This window comes from Bombus bifarius, unplaced genomic scaffold (genome assembly GCF_011952205.1).
Source record: "Bombus bifarius isolate JDL3187 unplaced genomic scaffold, Bbif_JDL3187 scf7180000007979, whole genome shotgun sequence".
NCBI classification, from domain to species: Eukaryota; Metazoa; Arthropoda; class Insecta; order Hymenoptera; family Apidae; genus Bombus; species Bombus bifarius.
The window spans coordinates 390,353-406,449 of record NW_022884364.1 but is presented as its reverse complement, the minus strand read 5'-3'; the positions used below and the strand labels follow the sequence as shown (position 1 = coordinate 406,449).

Below are 16,097 nucleotides of genomic sequence, written 5' to 3'. Positions count from 1 at the left end.
TTTCATCGTTAGCATATCGGACGTTGCAAGTCGACTCGTTCGATCAACCAGAAATATTCAAACTCGACGCTTCGATCTTACCATATTACATACGTACGTACAACGATTAATCACGAAGAGAAACGCAGCGGCGAAACGTTATCTCGATGAAAACTCAGTTCCGAAAGAATCGGAGACCAGTTGGTTCGGCCGCTTGGACGGCGGTAGCGAAGCAAATTGCTCGTGTTTTCGATGTTCGACGAAAAACTGAGGCGCGCATCCGGCTAGCAGGAGAATAATTTCCTTGCGGGGTCGTGGTTCACGCGAGATGCAGAGATTTAAAAGAGAAGAGGAGAGTGAAAAGACTTGGTGTGTGTGTCGCTTGGCGCATTTCTGGTGCGTTACGTCGCGCGTGTTATGTCGGCCAAGGTGCACGAGACAGCTGAGATAAGTTCTCTTCCCGGCGAGGAACGGATCCACGCGGCCTGAGGAGAACAGGGCCGTATATGCACGCAGAAATGCACGCGCGCGCGTGCCTACCGAGCGCTATGCACGACGCATGACCGTGAACTTGCCCCACCTAGTGCACCAGTCGGTCAGTCATCATTATTAACGCACACACGGGTCCGCCGCGTTCACACACACGCACGACCGCCGATCCTTTACTCCTACGTACACATGGCACACCGGAGAGACGAGAAATCCGAAGACGTTTCGGGCCTTTCGACTCCTTTTTGTCGGGAATTTCCAGAAACGATCTGCTTGCGTATCGACCGACCTCCCATCGAATGCTTTTTATCCGAACTGTATGCGTAACTTTGATTTCGAACAGGTTACACCGATACCGTACATAGAACTGGCTACTTTGAATTCTAAAGCGATTTTCGGTGGTTCGATGCGAGGAGGAAAGTTTCCAAGAGGAAGTTGCAAACGGAGTATACAAGAAGCTGGTTGGAAAAAAGCTGGAATGTCGTGGAGTTACGATGACGAGCTACGGTTCCAGCAGGAACTTCCGTACGTGGCACTGTCGTGAAGTAGATCGTGCAATGCCAGAAGATGCCTCGGAGGACAGGTCGCCGTTGAATCAACAACATGCACGCGATTCGCGTATTACTCGATTCGCTGGCGTCCGTTTGAAGACTTCATTCGAAATTTTCCTCGGGAATACCATCTCTCCGAACTTTGCTCGAAACGATGATTAACCGACGTCTTTAAAGATTTTCTTGGTCGATTCCTAGTTACGTATCGTTATCATAAGCGATAGAGATCCCTTTGTTTCCAAGTTATCAGTCTTTTCGCCTTTTTGTCTCCTGTGTTCGAGGAGCCGTACAGCCGTTTCAGTGACTCTTTGCGATAGGCCACCCTGTATGTGCCCGTTGCAGGGTTGTCGCGATAATACACGGAGCGCAATGTTAGTCACGTTTGTCTACTCATGGTCTGCAGGACTTCTCTATGCGGGGTTGCCACGACTCTAGCCTGGCCTTCCTGGAAGCCTAGAGCAGTCCTAGGCATCCTTAATGTCAGTTTCCACCTAGGGTTTCTCGAACGGAAACCTCGCACGAAGGCGGACGCCTCATCGTGCATCGTTCTCTCCGCTTCTTTTTCCACTCCCATCCTTTCCCCCATCCGTTCCATGCAGGAATTCGCGTTTTTTACGATTGCTCGAAAATCGATGTTTCATCCGATCGTGCCACGTCGCTTCTTGTTTAGCGTTCTCCTTCGGACCTTTTTTCATCCAATTTTTACTTCTCGTAATTGCGTCAATCGTTGATTGTGTCCTTCTTCCATCGATGTTTCAGATCGACGACTAAAAAAAAAAAAGCAGTCGTTGAAACCGTCGAAAGAACTTTAATTCGAAGGTTTTAGGTCCCCGTGCGAGTTCTCGTTTACTTCGTAACATTTGCATCGATAACATTTACGAGATGCACGAGGTTAAACCTGATAATGCGAGCTATTCTAACGAAGGTGCAAGCTCGTTTGCGAAGACTGGTCTTGTTCGATCGACGGTATATGTCCGATTATCAGTTACAAAATAAGAAACTCGTCTGTTTAAGACTGATACGTCAAGGGACGACGAGCGTGTGGAGGAAAAAAGATAGGAATAAAATAGCCCGCCGTTCTTATCGGAATCTTTCAAAAGATTCTACGTGTCTCGCGAAACCTTTATCGCTGCCTGTAGCTGCAGATCGTTTCTCGTTTTTCCCGTGTCGATGAAAGCATCGGCGTTGCGCTTTCTTTTTCTCATCTGTTTCTCGTTTTTCGAGCTTCGGGCGGTTGCAGGTCGCTCTCTTCCCCTCCGTGCGTGCTCCCACTTGCGCTCGTGTTGCTTCGTCGGGTTCCCTCGAAAATAGAACGAAGGAAAACTCGATCGACGTCTAATTAGCTGGTGGTTCGTAATTGAGTTTATAAATATCGGAAAATATCGGTGGCCGTGTTCGATTCTCTCGTGCTTCGGTCGAGCACGGAAAGGAGGCAGATCGAAAACTGTCTAGAAAAAAAAAAGAAAAAAATAGTAAATTCACTTAAAGTTGCTTTTCTCCTTCGTTAACTGTACGAAGAATGCATTTTTCTTGCATGTCGTCGTAAGATTTATTTTCGTAATTTGTTAAGAAACACGAAGAGTCGCGAATGCAAGGCTTGGGACAAAGAGCCGAGAAGCGAGAAAGACGATGAACAAATTTCATGTAAATGGTTTGGCTGCAGGTCGCGGTGCTCGGCTCGCGTCGCCTGCACGACTCGGTAGACTCGCTACACCTCGCCTTTTCTCTCTACCTGTTGCAGACTTCCCTAAAGCGGTGAAGAGGCTGTTGAAGAACGACATTCTTATGTTCCGGACGGCCAGCAGCGTGCTGCACATCCTACCGATCGCCGGCCTCTACACCTTCCTGCCAAAGTACCTCGAGAGCCAATTTCGCTTGCCAGCTCATCATGCGAACATGATCTCAGGTAATTTTCGCGAATAGACACGCGAGGGGAGTTTCTGGCCCCGAATCTTGTTGTTCTCGTTAACTTTTTTCCATGGAAGTACTTTTGTTGAACTCCTTCGAAGCTACGCTTTCATTCTCCAACGAACACGGACAAAGTTGTTTCTCCTTTTTCAAAGGGGATTCGATCGAAAAGAGGAATAAAACAAAACAAACGGAACGTTTTATTCGAATCGAATGAAACAGTCGACTGGAGTAAACGAAAATCGTTTACTCATCGTAACAGAGGCCTGGTCTTGATCCTAAGCTGTCTTATTTTTTCGCAGGTGTCGGTGGTATTTTAGTAATGGGTCTGGGTATTATAATTAGCGGAGTGTTTATCCTGAGGGCAAAGCCTAACGCCAGGTTCGTCGCAGCCTGGATCGCCTTCACAGCGATAGTTTACGCGATCGGCATGGGCGTGCTGATGTTCATCGGTTGCCCGATGGACGATTTCGCTGGTCTCGTCTCGCATTCCAACGGGTAAGATTTGGTTTTCCTCTCTGCACTCAACTAACCGTCCGCTCCATTTCAACGTTTTCATCTTGCACTTAGGCTAATTGCACTTACTTCTCATTCGGTCGTTTGCATAAATTACACTGTATGAAATGTTTATAGTTCCGACCGCGGGAAGTTTAAAGTGAAATAAAGAGATAAGCTCTGGTGCAGATGATTTTACATATGTTGATGATGGCCGTTTACGTAGGTTTTATTGAAAAAGGAATTGACATTAAGCAAGCGACAAAATCCTTTTAGATTGTCCAGCTTCGAGCCGGTCTGCGAGGCTACCTGCGACTGCGTTCGGAACAAATTCAGTCCGATTTGCAGCGCTGATGGGAAAACTTATTTTTCCGCGTGTCACGCGGGTTGTTCCAATTACACGGTCGTCGATGGCAAGGTAGCTTCGGTGAGTATCACGACAATTTACGTCACGATAAAGATTCATTACGAAGGAATTACGAGAAAAATCATCCACGCGTCATGCGGATAGCGTTAAATAATTATATCGAATAGGTAGTTAAGTAGAAAGTCTCTGACACGTACGATTATACGATTGATGCCAATTAATCGGGCAATACGTAAAACACGATGCAAAGCAGACCTCGTCGTCTCATTACGCCGATACGTCCTCGCGATTCGAATCGAATAACACCTTCGCTATTCCGCAATTTCATTGCATTCTCCTGATTGTATAGAGTCAGTGACGTCATCGCGGCAGAATATTGATATATAGCTCGTTGCATCGGGAAACAGCCGCGCGGCCGTAATTATCGGTGACAGTAGCATGCAACTAGGCTAGAAACGTTTCGTTGTTCTACCGTTTACGGACGAAATCGCGTTATTCGCCCGGACGAAACAATGCTTCATTGATTGCGCAACTGCGCAAGTCATTACTTTCGCAATTGCCTAGTCGCGAGCATTTCATTTCCAGTTATTTGGATTTCACGCGATTTGACGCAAAATTAAAAAGTCTGAGATCGTTTCTCTAATTAATTGTCGCAGAGAAATGTAAGATAATCTTGAGGTTGCAATCGGATGGAGTTGCATTTAAAGTATCGAATGTGATAATTATCGCGACATTGTAGGAGGGAAAAACACGAGAGACCGTAAAAATCAAATATAAAAATGGTCGTCGAAATCACCGTTTTATCGTTTCCCTTTTGTTTCATAAAAAATTATTCGTCAGTTCGAAGTAGAAGTTTTGGAATAGCACGATATAGAACATAGTTCAGTAGTAGAACTAGTTAACTGTCAAGTAAAAGTTGATCGAACTAGTTTATTGGCATTAGCATACATTGACTTTGAACATATAGAAAACGGAACAAAGTTGCAACCGGTATGAAAACATCTGCATCAGCGTACTCGGCATATCTTAACGAGGCCGGTTCCTTGGCTTTTCAGTTTTACAACTGCCAGTGCATCGGGACGAATCTAACGGCACCGGAAACGACCAACACCGCGACGATCGGTTACTGCGAGCTCGAGTGCAGTAACTTTTGGGTTTATATGATCCTGTTCTCGGTGTTCGTTTTCATCCACTCGACCAGCGAGGTGGGCTCCATGCTGTTGATCTTACGGTGCGTGGATCCACGGGACAAGGCGATGGCTTTGGGGCTTATACAATTCGCCATCGGCCTCTTTGGTAATTATAAACCTTCAATTCCAACGCTTGTTTTTCTCAACGATGAATTAAACGAGATCTTGATCTTAATTATTATTTCCTTGGATCGATTTGGAAATCCAAAGGAAGTCTCGAGTTTGGATGATCTCAGAAATGAATTTATCAAACGTATGATCCGTTGGTCGGTTGGTTCCAGGTAACGTCCCGTGTCCAATCGTTTATGGTGCTGTGGTGGACTCTGCTTGTCTCGTATGGGAATACGCTTGCGGCGAGCGAGGTGCCTGCTGGCTTTACGACTCGAATGTCTTTAGAATGTTCTATCATGGTACGTACGCGGTTAGGCAGAAATCTGCGGCGAGGAGGAGTCGGAAATATCTTCACCTCGACCTTCCTGGCTACTGCTCGCTGTTGCTATTATATATCGAGGTTAAATTTCTCTTAACTTCACTTAACCCAAAGAATTGAACCGTCTCTGAACTTAGAAATTTAACCTCTTCGCGATACGTTTCATAATAGGCGATCTATTCTTTAATTAATAAATCTCTGCGTGAATCCTTCCCAGGTACCACAGGCGGAATCCTGATTCTTGCGTTCGTGGTGGACATAGTGGTGTGGTACAAGGCAGGGAGCATTAGCTTCGTGGAGGAGCAGGACGTGGAGGAGGGCACTGTTGAAGAAATGGCCACCCTGAAGTCGCAGGACGCGCAAGCGGTGGACAACGACTATTTGTGAAAGAGTCCCGGCCGACTTCGATGGTATCTCATCAAGCACAGGCCTGAATCTAGCGTCGTAAACCGGGACAAAGCGTGACGAGCCGTTCCTAACTGACGAGAACTCGGTGCCAGTAGCACGCCGGAGGTTTAAGACCGGGGCGATCTTTATCGATCTTCGTGTGTCACATTCGCCGGCCGTTTTCTTTTTTTTTTTTTTTTTTTTCGATGGGTTTCGTTTTTGGAAACCTACGGCTAGAACCCGGTTGCCTCTTTAACGACGTGAAGGAGCAAGGATTCAAGAGGGAACGATGACAGTGGTGTTCGCGTCGATCGCCTTTCGAAGCTCGAAGGGAGTCCAGAATCAAGATGGGATAGGACGACGAATGAACTGTTGAAGGAGGCGGTGCTCGGCCACGGAAATGCCCGTAGTTTCCGAAGAGGCTGTGCCGAGGTTTCGAACAAGTGCATCGAGGGACGAAGAAAGAAACGTGTAAGAAGAAAAGGGGACAAGAAAATGGGGATCGATGATCAACGACTTGATTTTTCTTGAGAATGTGGTTCTTGGAGACGCGAAGACGCGCCATGAAGAAAAGATCTTCCTGGTTGATATCAAAGAGCAACGATTTGAATTAGAGATAAAGCGGTACGAGATACATCCGGAGGAGTGAGAGAGGAAGGGAGATATGGAGTAGAAACGTCTGGTAGTATACGAGAATTTTCGTGTTTGAAGAAGGAAAAGTGGGATGAAGGAAAACGCGAAACGATGACCAATACGGATAACGGAATCAATACGGCACGCGAGGTTCTCGGATCTTGGGCGAGCTTCTCTTAGGCACTACCGTCCGTGTTTCACTCTGCAGATACAACTAGGCGTAGGCAAACTGTACGTACAAGCGATTTACGATGTGTGTATGTGTGTCGGTAATATTTGTCTGGAACGAAATACGCGGTATATCTCGTTGTTTTTGAAAGATCATAAGGATACATTAAGAATGGAAAAAGGGGAGAGAATCTGGGAGCGAATGGGGAAAATAAGAAGAATACATAGGACATATTTTTTAGATGATTTGACGATGAAAATCTGGGCGATAAAGAGAACAAAAAGTAACGTTAATTATTAATATTAAAGCATTAGCAGATACGACACACAGGGAGAAGAGCGACGACACAAACAAAAGAAAAAAAAAAAGAGAAAACAAAAATAAAATAGAATGCAAGAGAAAAGAAATACGGAAGAAAAATGAAGTTAAGAGGGGAAAAAGGCGGATAATCGAGAGCTGTATTTTAATATGATACATTTTACACACTCGTGAGACACTCGTCAATGTATGCGCATCTGCCGCCTGTGCTTCTAGTGCTTTGAGCGTTCATTGTTTCTGAGTCCTTTTGAATGGTCAACCTGATCGTATATCAACCTTTTGTATGTGTAATATTTCCCCTAGTAGTCTCTCTGTAAACTTCGAAAGATCGACCATGATATCTCGGTTCCAATGTTCCAACAATAAATTCGAATTAATTTCTAATCGAATCCAACTAAAACATATTTCTTAAATTGGTAAATTATTATTGGAGTAATTGCTGGTGGGATTTCATAATCAAAGGGTTAGATGGACGATCAGTCTATTAGATAGCTGCCGTATAAGGCAGCGAAACAAGGAAGAAAAACAAGGATTGTTTCGGAGGGTAAAAGCAAGAAAGGGTAAAATTAAAAACGCGCGTTTAAGGTACGCATTAACCGCTATGAAGTTTGCGAATTATTCGATTCAGGGGCATTGCTAATATATTACATCATTTTACGTTTGCTTCAAGGAACGTTTGGCTGACAGCTAAAATCCGTCAGAGTTGGATGATACGAAAGAGAAAAAGAACTAGTTCCATTATTTAAAGGAAAAGTCAGATAATTTCGACTAATCTCGTTAAAGATGACGAGAGCGAGGAATTATATTTTTGAAGAATTTTAATTTTGGATTGTTCTATGTTGTTTCGTTGACCTACGGAATCGGAGAATTAATCCAATCCAATTAAATCTATTTCTGGTTTTTCCTTGGATTTTGTACTCTATGTTTGGAACATCTATATCCTCTATGTATCAAGTACTATTTTTCATACTTGAGTAGAACATTTCTTTGCAAAAACACTAATTGTAGGCGAATTATGGCAACGACAGCCAATTGTTTCTTCGAAACTCCAAATAAAAAAGATATAGGTATATTATATATATATATCTATATACACATATAACGTTACAACAACTCTGAACAAATCTTCAGAGTAGCAAACGATCTGCTTTCAGTCCAGAAGAAATATTTTAAGATGGAGAGAGGACGACTATTGAACAAATTTTTTTTTTTGTATTATCGTACCTCTTATAAAAAAAGACAACAGTTACATAGAAAGAGTGTACTGTAAAATTAACTTGATTTTTTCCTGGAAACAGAAGCATCCTGGGATTTCTTCTGGACTACAGCAGAACGTATGCCTTAACCCTTTCGGTGTTGAAAATAATTGGTCGTATTCTGCATAGAACAAACCACCCACTCACCGGGAGGGTTGAACGTGTTACATATACCTATGCATTGTACGTATCGTGTGTGCATGTGCGTGCGTGTACAGTTGTATCAGTAAATCGTTGACGATGCAATTGAGAAAGGATTGCACAGGGGCGGATACGGCCTTCCGTGCGCCCGTTGATCTCCATCGAGAATTGTATTTTTGTATTCGAAGCGACACATAATCTATATTTTAATCGATCACGAATCGTATATAGAACAGCACGTAATAACTTAGAGCCAATTCCAACCTTTGAAGCGATTCATTTCTCGGGTTTCGAATATTACCATTCGGTTCTATTCACCGCAACATCCTCTCTATTTTACGTTCGTTCACTCAAGTGGAGGAACGAAGAGAAAGAGGAAAACGGTTCGAAGGTGTTACTTTGCTCTCTTCTTTCTTGACGTTAAGTGCGTCATGTGATGAATTGATTACCATGTATCGCGTTGATGCAATCCTATTCAAGATCGGTAACACAATGATCTATGGTATGTACTGATTGATCGTTTGGTTCTAAGGCTAATCGAAACACTAACGTCGGATATAACCAAATGCAAGGATAGAGATGACAATATTTTCGCCAGCGAAAGTTAGGAATGCTAATGTTTACTGTGGTGCAAAGTTCATCGCGTGAACGATAACGTCAAGAAAGAGTTAATAATTTTAAGGGAAAAACAAGACAAAAGCAAAACGCTAATCACAAAATAATCGTTTCACTTTGGAGTTAGTCCGGGGTATGAAGAACGCGTTTTAACCCTTGTATTGGCAGAAGAATTTTCGATTCTCTTAGAATTACGAAAGCATTTTAGGAGTTCCAAGATTTATCCCACGAAACACGATTACACGTAGACGTTAAGTAGATGTTAGAGTGTTTGCATGCAGTTTTATGCGCAAAATTCATGCACGTTGCCTGGAGCAACATTGCCAAGCAAGGAGTTAAAACCGACAGCTCCATCGTCGCGACTATCAAACAAATTTCTATAAGCTTTTCCTCTATCGATGCAGAGTCGACTCATTGTCGGATGGTGTATTAATCGAACAAGATTTTAAACGGTGCAACACGGACTCCGTTATCGAAGAACGACGAACAGAACTATTTTGAACGATTCGAAGCCGTGTGTACAAATTCTACGCGCTCTTCTCTACGGTTCGACTTATTTTTAACCGCTTTTACAATCCTTTTTCCATCGGCGGAACGGTTAGAGGTTTCCAAGAGACAGTCCGTCGTCCCATGTGTCCGTCACAGAGATATTTTTCTTGCGGATGAATTTGGAAAGGAAAACATAACGACGACACATGTCTCTATTTTCCAAGAAAGTCGCGAACCAGAGCTCTATCTCGACGAGACGCTCTCTAGGTTCTTGCATTCTGTTTTAATACGCGTTCTTCGGCTCGATAACAAAATAGTAGGAATGAACGAAATTTTTTGACCACGAACAGATTAGGGTGAAGCGTTATTTAGTTATTTTAGTTTAATTTCCTTCTCGAAGGGCAAAATAAGATGAAGAGGTAGAACTCGATGAATGGTGTGTACTTGTGCGTTTGCCTTTCAGTGCTCGATATACATCACTGTATATTACATGTACGATAGAGCTGTACATATAGGAAAGTACAATAATTGCCAAAATAATCATGGCGTGGAGCGACAGAGTCTCAGTCTTTATTCCGTGTGTTGCGCCAGTCGGTACATCTGCAAGATGGGCAAACGATTCTTTACCAATCCATTATGAATTTTACCCACGAAGCGAGTACTTGGATATTGGATTCGTGCGAATGTAAATTTTATCCGAAAATCTTTAACTTCGACGAAGATTTTAAACGTAGTAAGATTTAATTTAGTCGCATGCCCCGTGTTTCGAATCACTTGTCCATCGTTATAATACGTTGCTAGTTACGTCACTGTGAGAATCAATGCAATGACGACGCGTTAACTTCGATACACTGCCCTCTTACTGATACTGCCAGTCAATGAAAAAGACTTGTTTCGCGCGAAAGCTCATCAGCCAATTAAATTACTGCCAGATTTTACTGCCAGACGACATACTAGCATTATTTTTTACCATACGACGAACTGTCCCATTTACGAAACTCACGCACGAAATATTTCGGCCCATGGAAACAGTCCAGGGTCTACATTTTGTTCCTCTAAGGAAAAGAACAACAATTTTGTCTTTGCATTTGATACGTAGCTTTCGCGTAATTCGAAGGAGTACTTTTTTTATGCATATTCTCAACTGTCTACAGTATCGACAATCTAAATGATAAGGTTCGTTTTTTTTTTATATATATCAATCACTTACATTCTGTCAGCATTTAATATTCACTAGCCACGTCTTTTGATGTAGCGTCATCGTCGTGTGAATTCCCACAGTTTCGTCGATTAGATATTATTTAAAAAAATAGACAGGAAAAAAGGAACGATCACTGGCGGAACACAGAATACTATAATAATTATATTTTAGTAAAAAAAAGAATTTATCATTAATATACTTGTAGGATAATCAGCTGCGTAAGCGGACATCACGATTTTATCTAATTACGGCGTAGTTCTGTAAGAGAACCATAATTGCTAGTCTTTAATTTGCGACGTGCTCGCGTGTACTCGCACGTCTCGACGGAATATATACTGGATGTTTAATGAATCCTTCGGTTGGAGCAACTTTATCAGTCTGCAAGGAAACTTCCTTTTATTTTATCTAAAATACTTCAATTTTATATGTATAAATAAAATATCTGTCGTGATTTGAATCATTTTGAAATTTTAAAATTACACGCTCTCAATGAAAATCGTGATTCAATCGTTTTAAATTACTTTTCCAAAGTATTGTCCTTGTGACGAATTTTCGAATCTCACTATGAAGGCTGATCTCTATACTTTTAGCAAAATTTGAGAACAGACGAAGAGGGAAATTGAGATCTCCTCGGTCGTTTATGACGAACGTATTCTTCTTACGCGTTTTACTAATCTTTTACGAGCAATTAAGAGCGAGAGAAAGATAGGCACGTTGCAAAATGCTAAAGTTGCATCCAACGATCTAACTATTTACCTAACATATATGCGTGTGTATCAAGCGTAAGGATCGACTAAATCGATGAATAAAGATAACGAAGAGCAGGGAATATGATAAACGAAGAAGAAGAAGAAGAAGAATAAAAAAAAAATATAATGCCATTTTTATGTATACATATATTGTACTAATGATTACTATAAATTTTTTGTTTTATTAATATTATTCTTACTATTACTATGGTTTATTATCGTCGGATACTGATTCTTGTTTATAAAATAATTACTATTAATTGATAATTATCGCGCGGTCGCGGATCACCGTTGTAATATGCGCTTTGATTTTTATACATAATATATATATAATATATATATATATCATATATTATTATATGTATATAATATATATATATATAAAGAATCGATTACTCTGTAGGTGACGTAAGTGTATTTTGATATAGTGCACGATATCGTATGCGTAGGTGCGTGCGTGCGTACGTGTGTGTCTGTGTAAATGTGATGTGTCTGCGTGCAAATGTGACACGAATAATTCTACATGTGTCCGGCCTCAATCGTCGGGCATACGCAGAACAAATTTTACATTATTTGTAAATGTCGTTGAGTTATCGGTACGTCTGTTTTATTTTTTTGTTTTTTTCCGTGCTTATTTTTTTAGCTAGATATCGTACAGGCAGTTACTTTTCCATCGAGACGAATGGCACTCCTGGTATCGTCCGCGAAACAATTCGCTAACAATATGTCACGGAAGCATACGAATAGAAATTTAATTGTATTGTACCATTGAACCCCGAACCTAACTATGACAGATTTTAGAAAATTCCTCATTGCATAATTTTTGATATTTACAAATTATAACGATTGACACGAATACGTACTATTTCACTGTCAAAATTTCCAAGTTTTTCTTCAGTCGATTTTCAATGAATGGCAAAATTTCTCATACGTACGATACGCGACGTGCCGTTCGTCGGCAACACAATTCCTCCTGGAAGATGTAACACGCGTCTCAATCAAGACTGTAAATAGCAAATAGCAGGCGTTCGATGGACCTCCACCTTAAGGTTCCCACACTACTCCCGACGTTTAAGTGCCTAAAAAGAAAGAAAAAAAAATGGAAAGGAAAGAAAGAAACCGGAATAAAACGCGTCTATCCTCCTCGAACCTTCGTTGTCTAGTTTCTAGAAGTGGGTAAGATACTATTTTGACGGCTGGATGCCACCACGAGACATATAACTTTCAAAGGGCTAACATACATACCGTTTCAAGAGTGCTGCAACACATACACACACACATACACACACACACACACATACATACACTTTCTCTTCGTCGTAGAATCTCGGAGTTTTTAAACGCTTTAATAAATAATAGTAAACGCTACCAGTAGTGAAGAATAATGTAGGGAAACAGGCAAAATAAAAAGGAAAAAAAAATGGGAAAAAACGTATAAAAATGAGCATATTTGCGAAACATCAGTGTTGAAAAAAAAAAAAAGAGTTACACAATAGGAAACGTTTAAACAAGGATTATAATGCAGAACCATAGTGACGATGAAGAAAGAACAAGTAGAAAAATAATCGTCATTCCCACTTTGATGAATTAATATACGTATAATATATAAATATATTGACTATATATATATATATATATACATATTCATATATATATATATATGAATATATATGTTATATATATATGTACGTAAAAGACGAAATAGTATTTTATCTGACTGCTAGTTTCACGTCACAGTGGACGAATGTCGTTCGACTCACCCTCAGCAGATCTCAGCACTCTAACGAAACGAACGTGGATCGTTTATTTTTTATTCGCGCATAAAAGTCCCGCTCGTTTCCGTGGAGCGCGTTTATGAACACCGGTGTTCACAGGGTACATCGGAAATCGGGATTCACGACTATAATACGTAAGATTCATATGTTCAAAATATATTACATTTTAGGCAGAAATCGGATTTTTCGAATAAATTTATATAAACTCTCCATTCCCTCGTGGAATAGAAATTCTATGATGGAAATATACAAACTCTAGAGCACAAAGGATCAATGTACAAATGCCTGTAAAGCTAAATTCAAGGAATTTCTCTGCTTTCTGTTTTCGAGCTTGCGAATAAAAATTACCCTCCCTTATCCTTCTCTCTCTTTCTCTCTCTCTCTCTCCCTCTCTCTCTGTGTAAAGTATAATTATATAATTATTCGTTAAAAATCCGATTGCCTTCGGTACAATTGAATCGTTCAACCCCTGTTCCAGTGATTATATCGTACAAAGAAGCCGCAATCGATTCACGATGCAACCTGTGAACGCGCGAGCGCGTGCGTGTATATTAATTATTACAGAATATATATATAACAGAGTATATATATAAAATAAATGAAGAAAAAAGTATATATACACAAAGATACACGAGTATATCCGTGAGAATAAAGAAAGATGGAACCTTGAGGTCGCGGCACGGGTCCCTGAAACCGGAAGTACCGCGACGACGAGAGCCGATATTTTGTTGCGCGTGCAGAGAAGTCAATTTTTTCGATTACAAAATAAAGAAGAAACCCCTTACATCACTGTAACATACCTCTAGAACGTTTCATAGTTTAAATTAGCCTTCGGGTTATCGATCGATGATCGAGCACGTTCAGTCGATATTTTCCAAACGGTGAGATCGGTAAGAATCGCAAAAGAGAGAGAGAAAAAAAAAGAAAAGAAAATCAAGATATGTAAAAGTGGGAAAAAATCGAAGAGTGATTTCGATGCTTGGTAATCCGAGGGTTAAGACTGATTCAGCAAACACGCTATAAGAAAACCAGATCGAGCGTATTTTGTAATTATGCTATTATTATTATATTATATTATATTATTATATTATATTATTATATTATATTATTATATTATATTATTAATATTATTATTGTTTATAATTACGATTACTATCGAATTTGTTTTTAATAAACGGCAGGTGCCATGATTACGAATTCTTTCGGTGTATTTTACTCTACGCTATAATTAACGTGGTTCTATTATTTTTTCAGTAAAGCTACGAGTAACGCGTATCCAAAGCCAAAACGTTCTTCCTGATCAACGCATTATCTTATGATCGTAACGAAGCTAGAATAGCAGCACAGTTCTCATCCGTGGGCAGACATTGCCCAAAAGCTTCCAACAGCAAAGGTTCCTCCGTCACAGCAACCTTGTAATCCTGAAAAGAGATTTTCCCGTCTCGATCCACGTCCAGCTTCTTTAACGCCAGTTCAGACAGATCTTTCACCGCCTCATCCGGATCCTCTTCTCCTGGCTGCTTGATTAAACAATTCCTAGAGCATTGGATAAACGTTTATGGTTAATACGTGAGTGAGTACGACTGTGTGTTACACAAAAAAGATCGATACTTGAATAATTGGAATATCTCATCTTTCGTAATGAAGCCATCGTTGTTCAAATCATAGACTTTGAAACAAAATTCGATTTTCTCCCGTAGACTACCACGAAGATACAGATCCAGTCCCATGATCCATGGTTCTAGCCTGATGATTCCTTCGTTTTCTCGATCCCAGCAACAGAACATACGTTCCACCAGCACGTCTTCGGTGATTACCTTGAACGTGTTGTGCAGCAACTCGCGGAAAATCACCCTGTCGATACCCTGAAAAATATTCCCGTGTCTCTTCACGATAAACGGAAGGAGCAAAGTAAGCGATGCAGAAAAATTTGTTTAATATCTTTTCTTAAATTAGAACTCGTTACTTATATTCGAATGTTTCTCAACAATTTGGGGATCGAAATATCACACAATGCGCGCCGTGGCCATCGCATGTTCATTCGTGCCACTATTCATGCACGCGAGTTAAAATTCCTATAATTTAAAACACTACGAGTGTCACTACCTCTATAGTTTGATTTGACTGAGTCCTCCTCCCGATAATAACAGATTGTCCAACCTGTTGCTGTCCAGAAGTAGTCAATTTTTTGTACAGCTTGCACAAATTATCCAATTCCGACCTGCAATAGGAATTACGTTATTACAAATAGGTAGTTATTATAAAATTAATGTACCTGTCATACCTAAACAACTTTTAGAACCTATAATCTTTTCATTTTTTTTATTTTTTTATTTTTTATTACATTTCCACTCGTGATAACTTGCTCGAGATTTACAAGAAAAATCGTAGAATAATTTATTGCAAATTCGTCGATTAGATCTCGATACCTTTCGAAAATGACCTTCTCAACGCTAAATGCACCGGAGTTTCCGTTTCTTTTTTAAATTGCTCTTTCCGGTGTTAACGATAAAACAATCGACGGTTAGGCGTATTTTTACTTGCCAGCAGAACCTGCTTTTCCTTTTTAGCGATTCGATCAATTTGGCCGTGTACGCCGAGCTTCTCGTAATTCCCGCGATTGGCATCCTTCTGCGATGTTTTCTTCGAGGCTCGTGCTTCGGGCTGCCGGAAGTCTGCCTGTTGCTGTTGACGGAGGCTTTACGGCCGCTCATCAAGAAGATCGAGACACTTTTCATCAACGTTGCGCCTGCACAAAGGTTGACGGCGCCTCGATTATCGGCGCCGACGCTGACGTTGACGCCGACGCCGACGCCGACGCCGCTCCCGTGATCCATTCGAGCTTTCGCGCTCGACGTGAGGCTGCGTTCCCTGGACATCCGTCTGAAACCCGCGAGCAACAGCCAGTACATCGATTGGTCAGTGTTTCGGTCATTTTTAATGAAGTTTTAGAAT

General features: G+C 41.1%; 2 protein-coding genes across 5 annotated transcripts in view; one reads left to right on the top strand and one right to left on the bottom strand.

The window, feature by feature from the left end:
* Positions 1-14,070, top strand: part of LOC117204684 (solute carrier organic anion transporter family member 74D) — an 86,235-nt gene extending 72,165 nt beyond the window's left edge. For all 4 annotated transcript variants that reach the window (XM_033442310.1, XM_033442309.1, XM_033442313.1 and 1 more), the window contains 6 exons: positions 2,761-2,925; positions 3,230-3,425; positions 3,699-3,849; positions 4,845-5,085; positions 5,261-5,389; positions 5,627-14,070. In XM_033442310.1, coding sequence (XP_033298201.1) covers positions 2,761-2,925; positions 3,230-3,425; positions 3,699-3,849; positions 4,845-5,085; positions 5,261-5,389; positions 5,627-5,796 — 1,052 coding nt within the window. In that variant the 3' untranslated portion in view covers positions 5,797-14,070. The remainder of the gene's footprint in view (positions 1-2,760; positions 2,926-3,229; positions 3,426-3,698; positions 3,850-4,844; positions 5,086-5,260; positions 5,390-5,626) is intronic.
* Positions 14,071-14,197: 127 nt separating this feature from the next.
* LOC117204687 (EF-hand calcium-binding domain-containing protein 1-like) lies at positions 14,198-16,085 on the bottom strand. The gene is made up of 4 exons (XM_033442322.1): positions 15,687-16,085; positions 15,249-15,363; positions 14,754-15,007; positions 14,198-14,678 (listed from the first exon to the last, which is right to left on the bottom strand). Exons 1-4 carry the CDS (start codon positions 16,052-16,054, stop codon positions 14,456-14,458), a joined length of 960 nt encoding a protein of 319 aa, XP_033298213.1. The 5' UTR covers positions 16,055-16,085; the 3' UTR covers positions 14,198-14,455.
* Between the last annotated feature and the right edge of the window lie 12 nt (positions 16,086-16,097).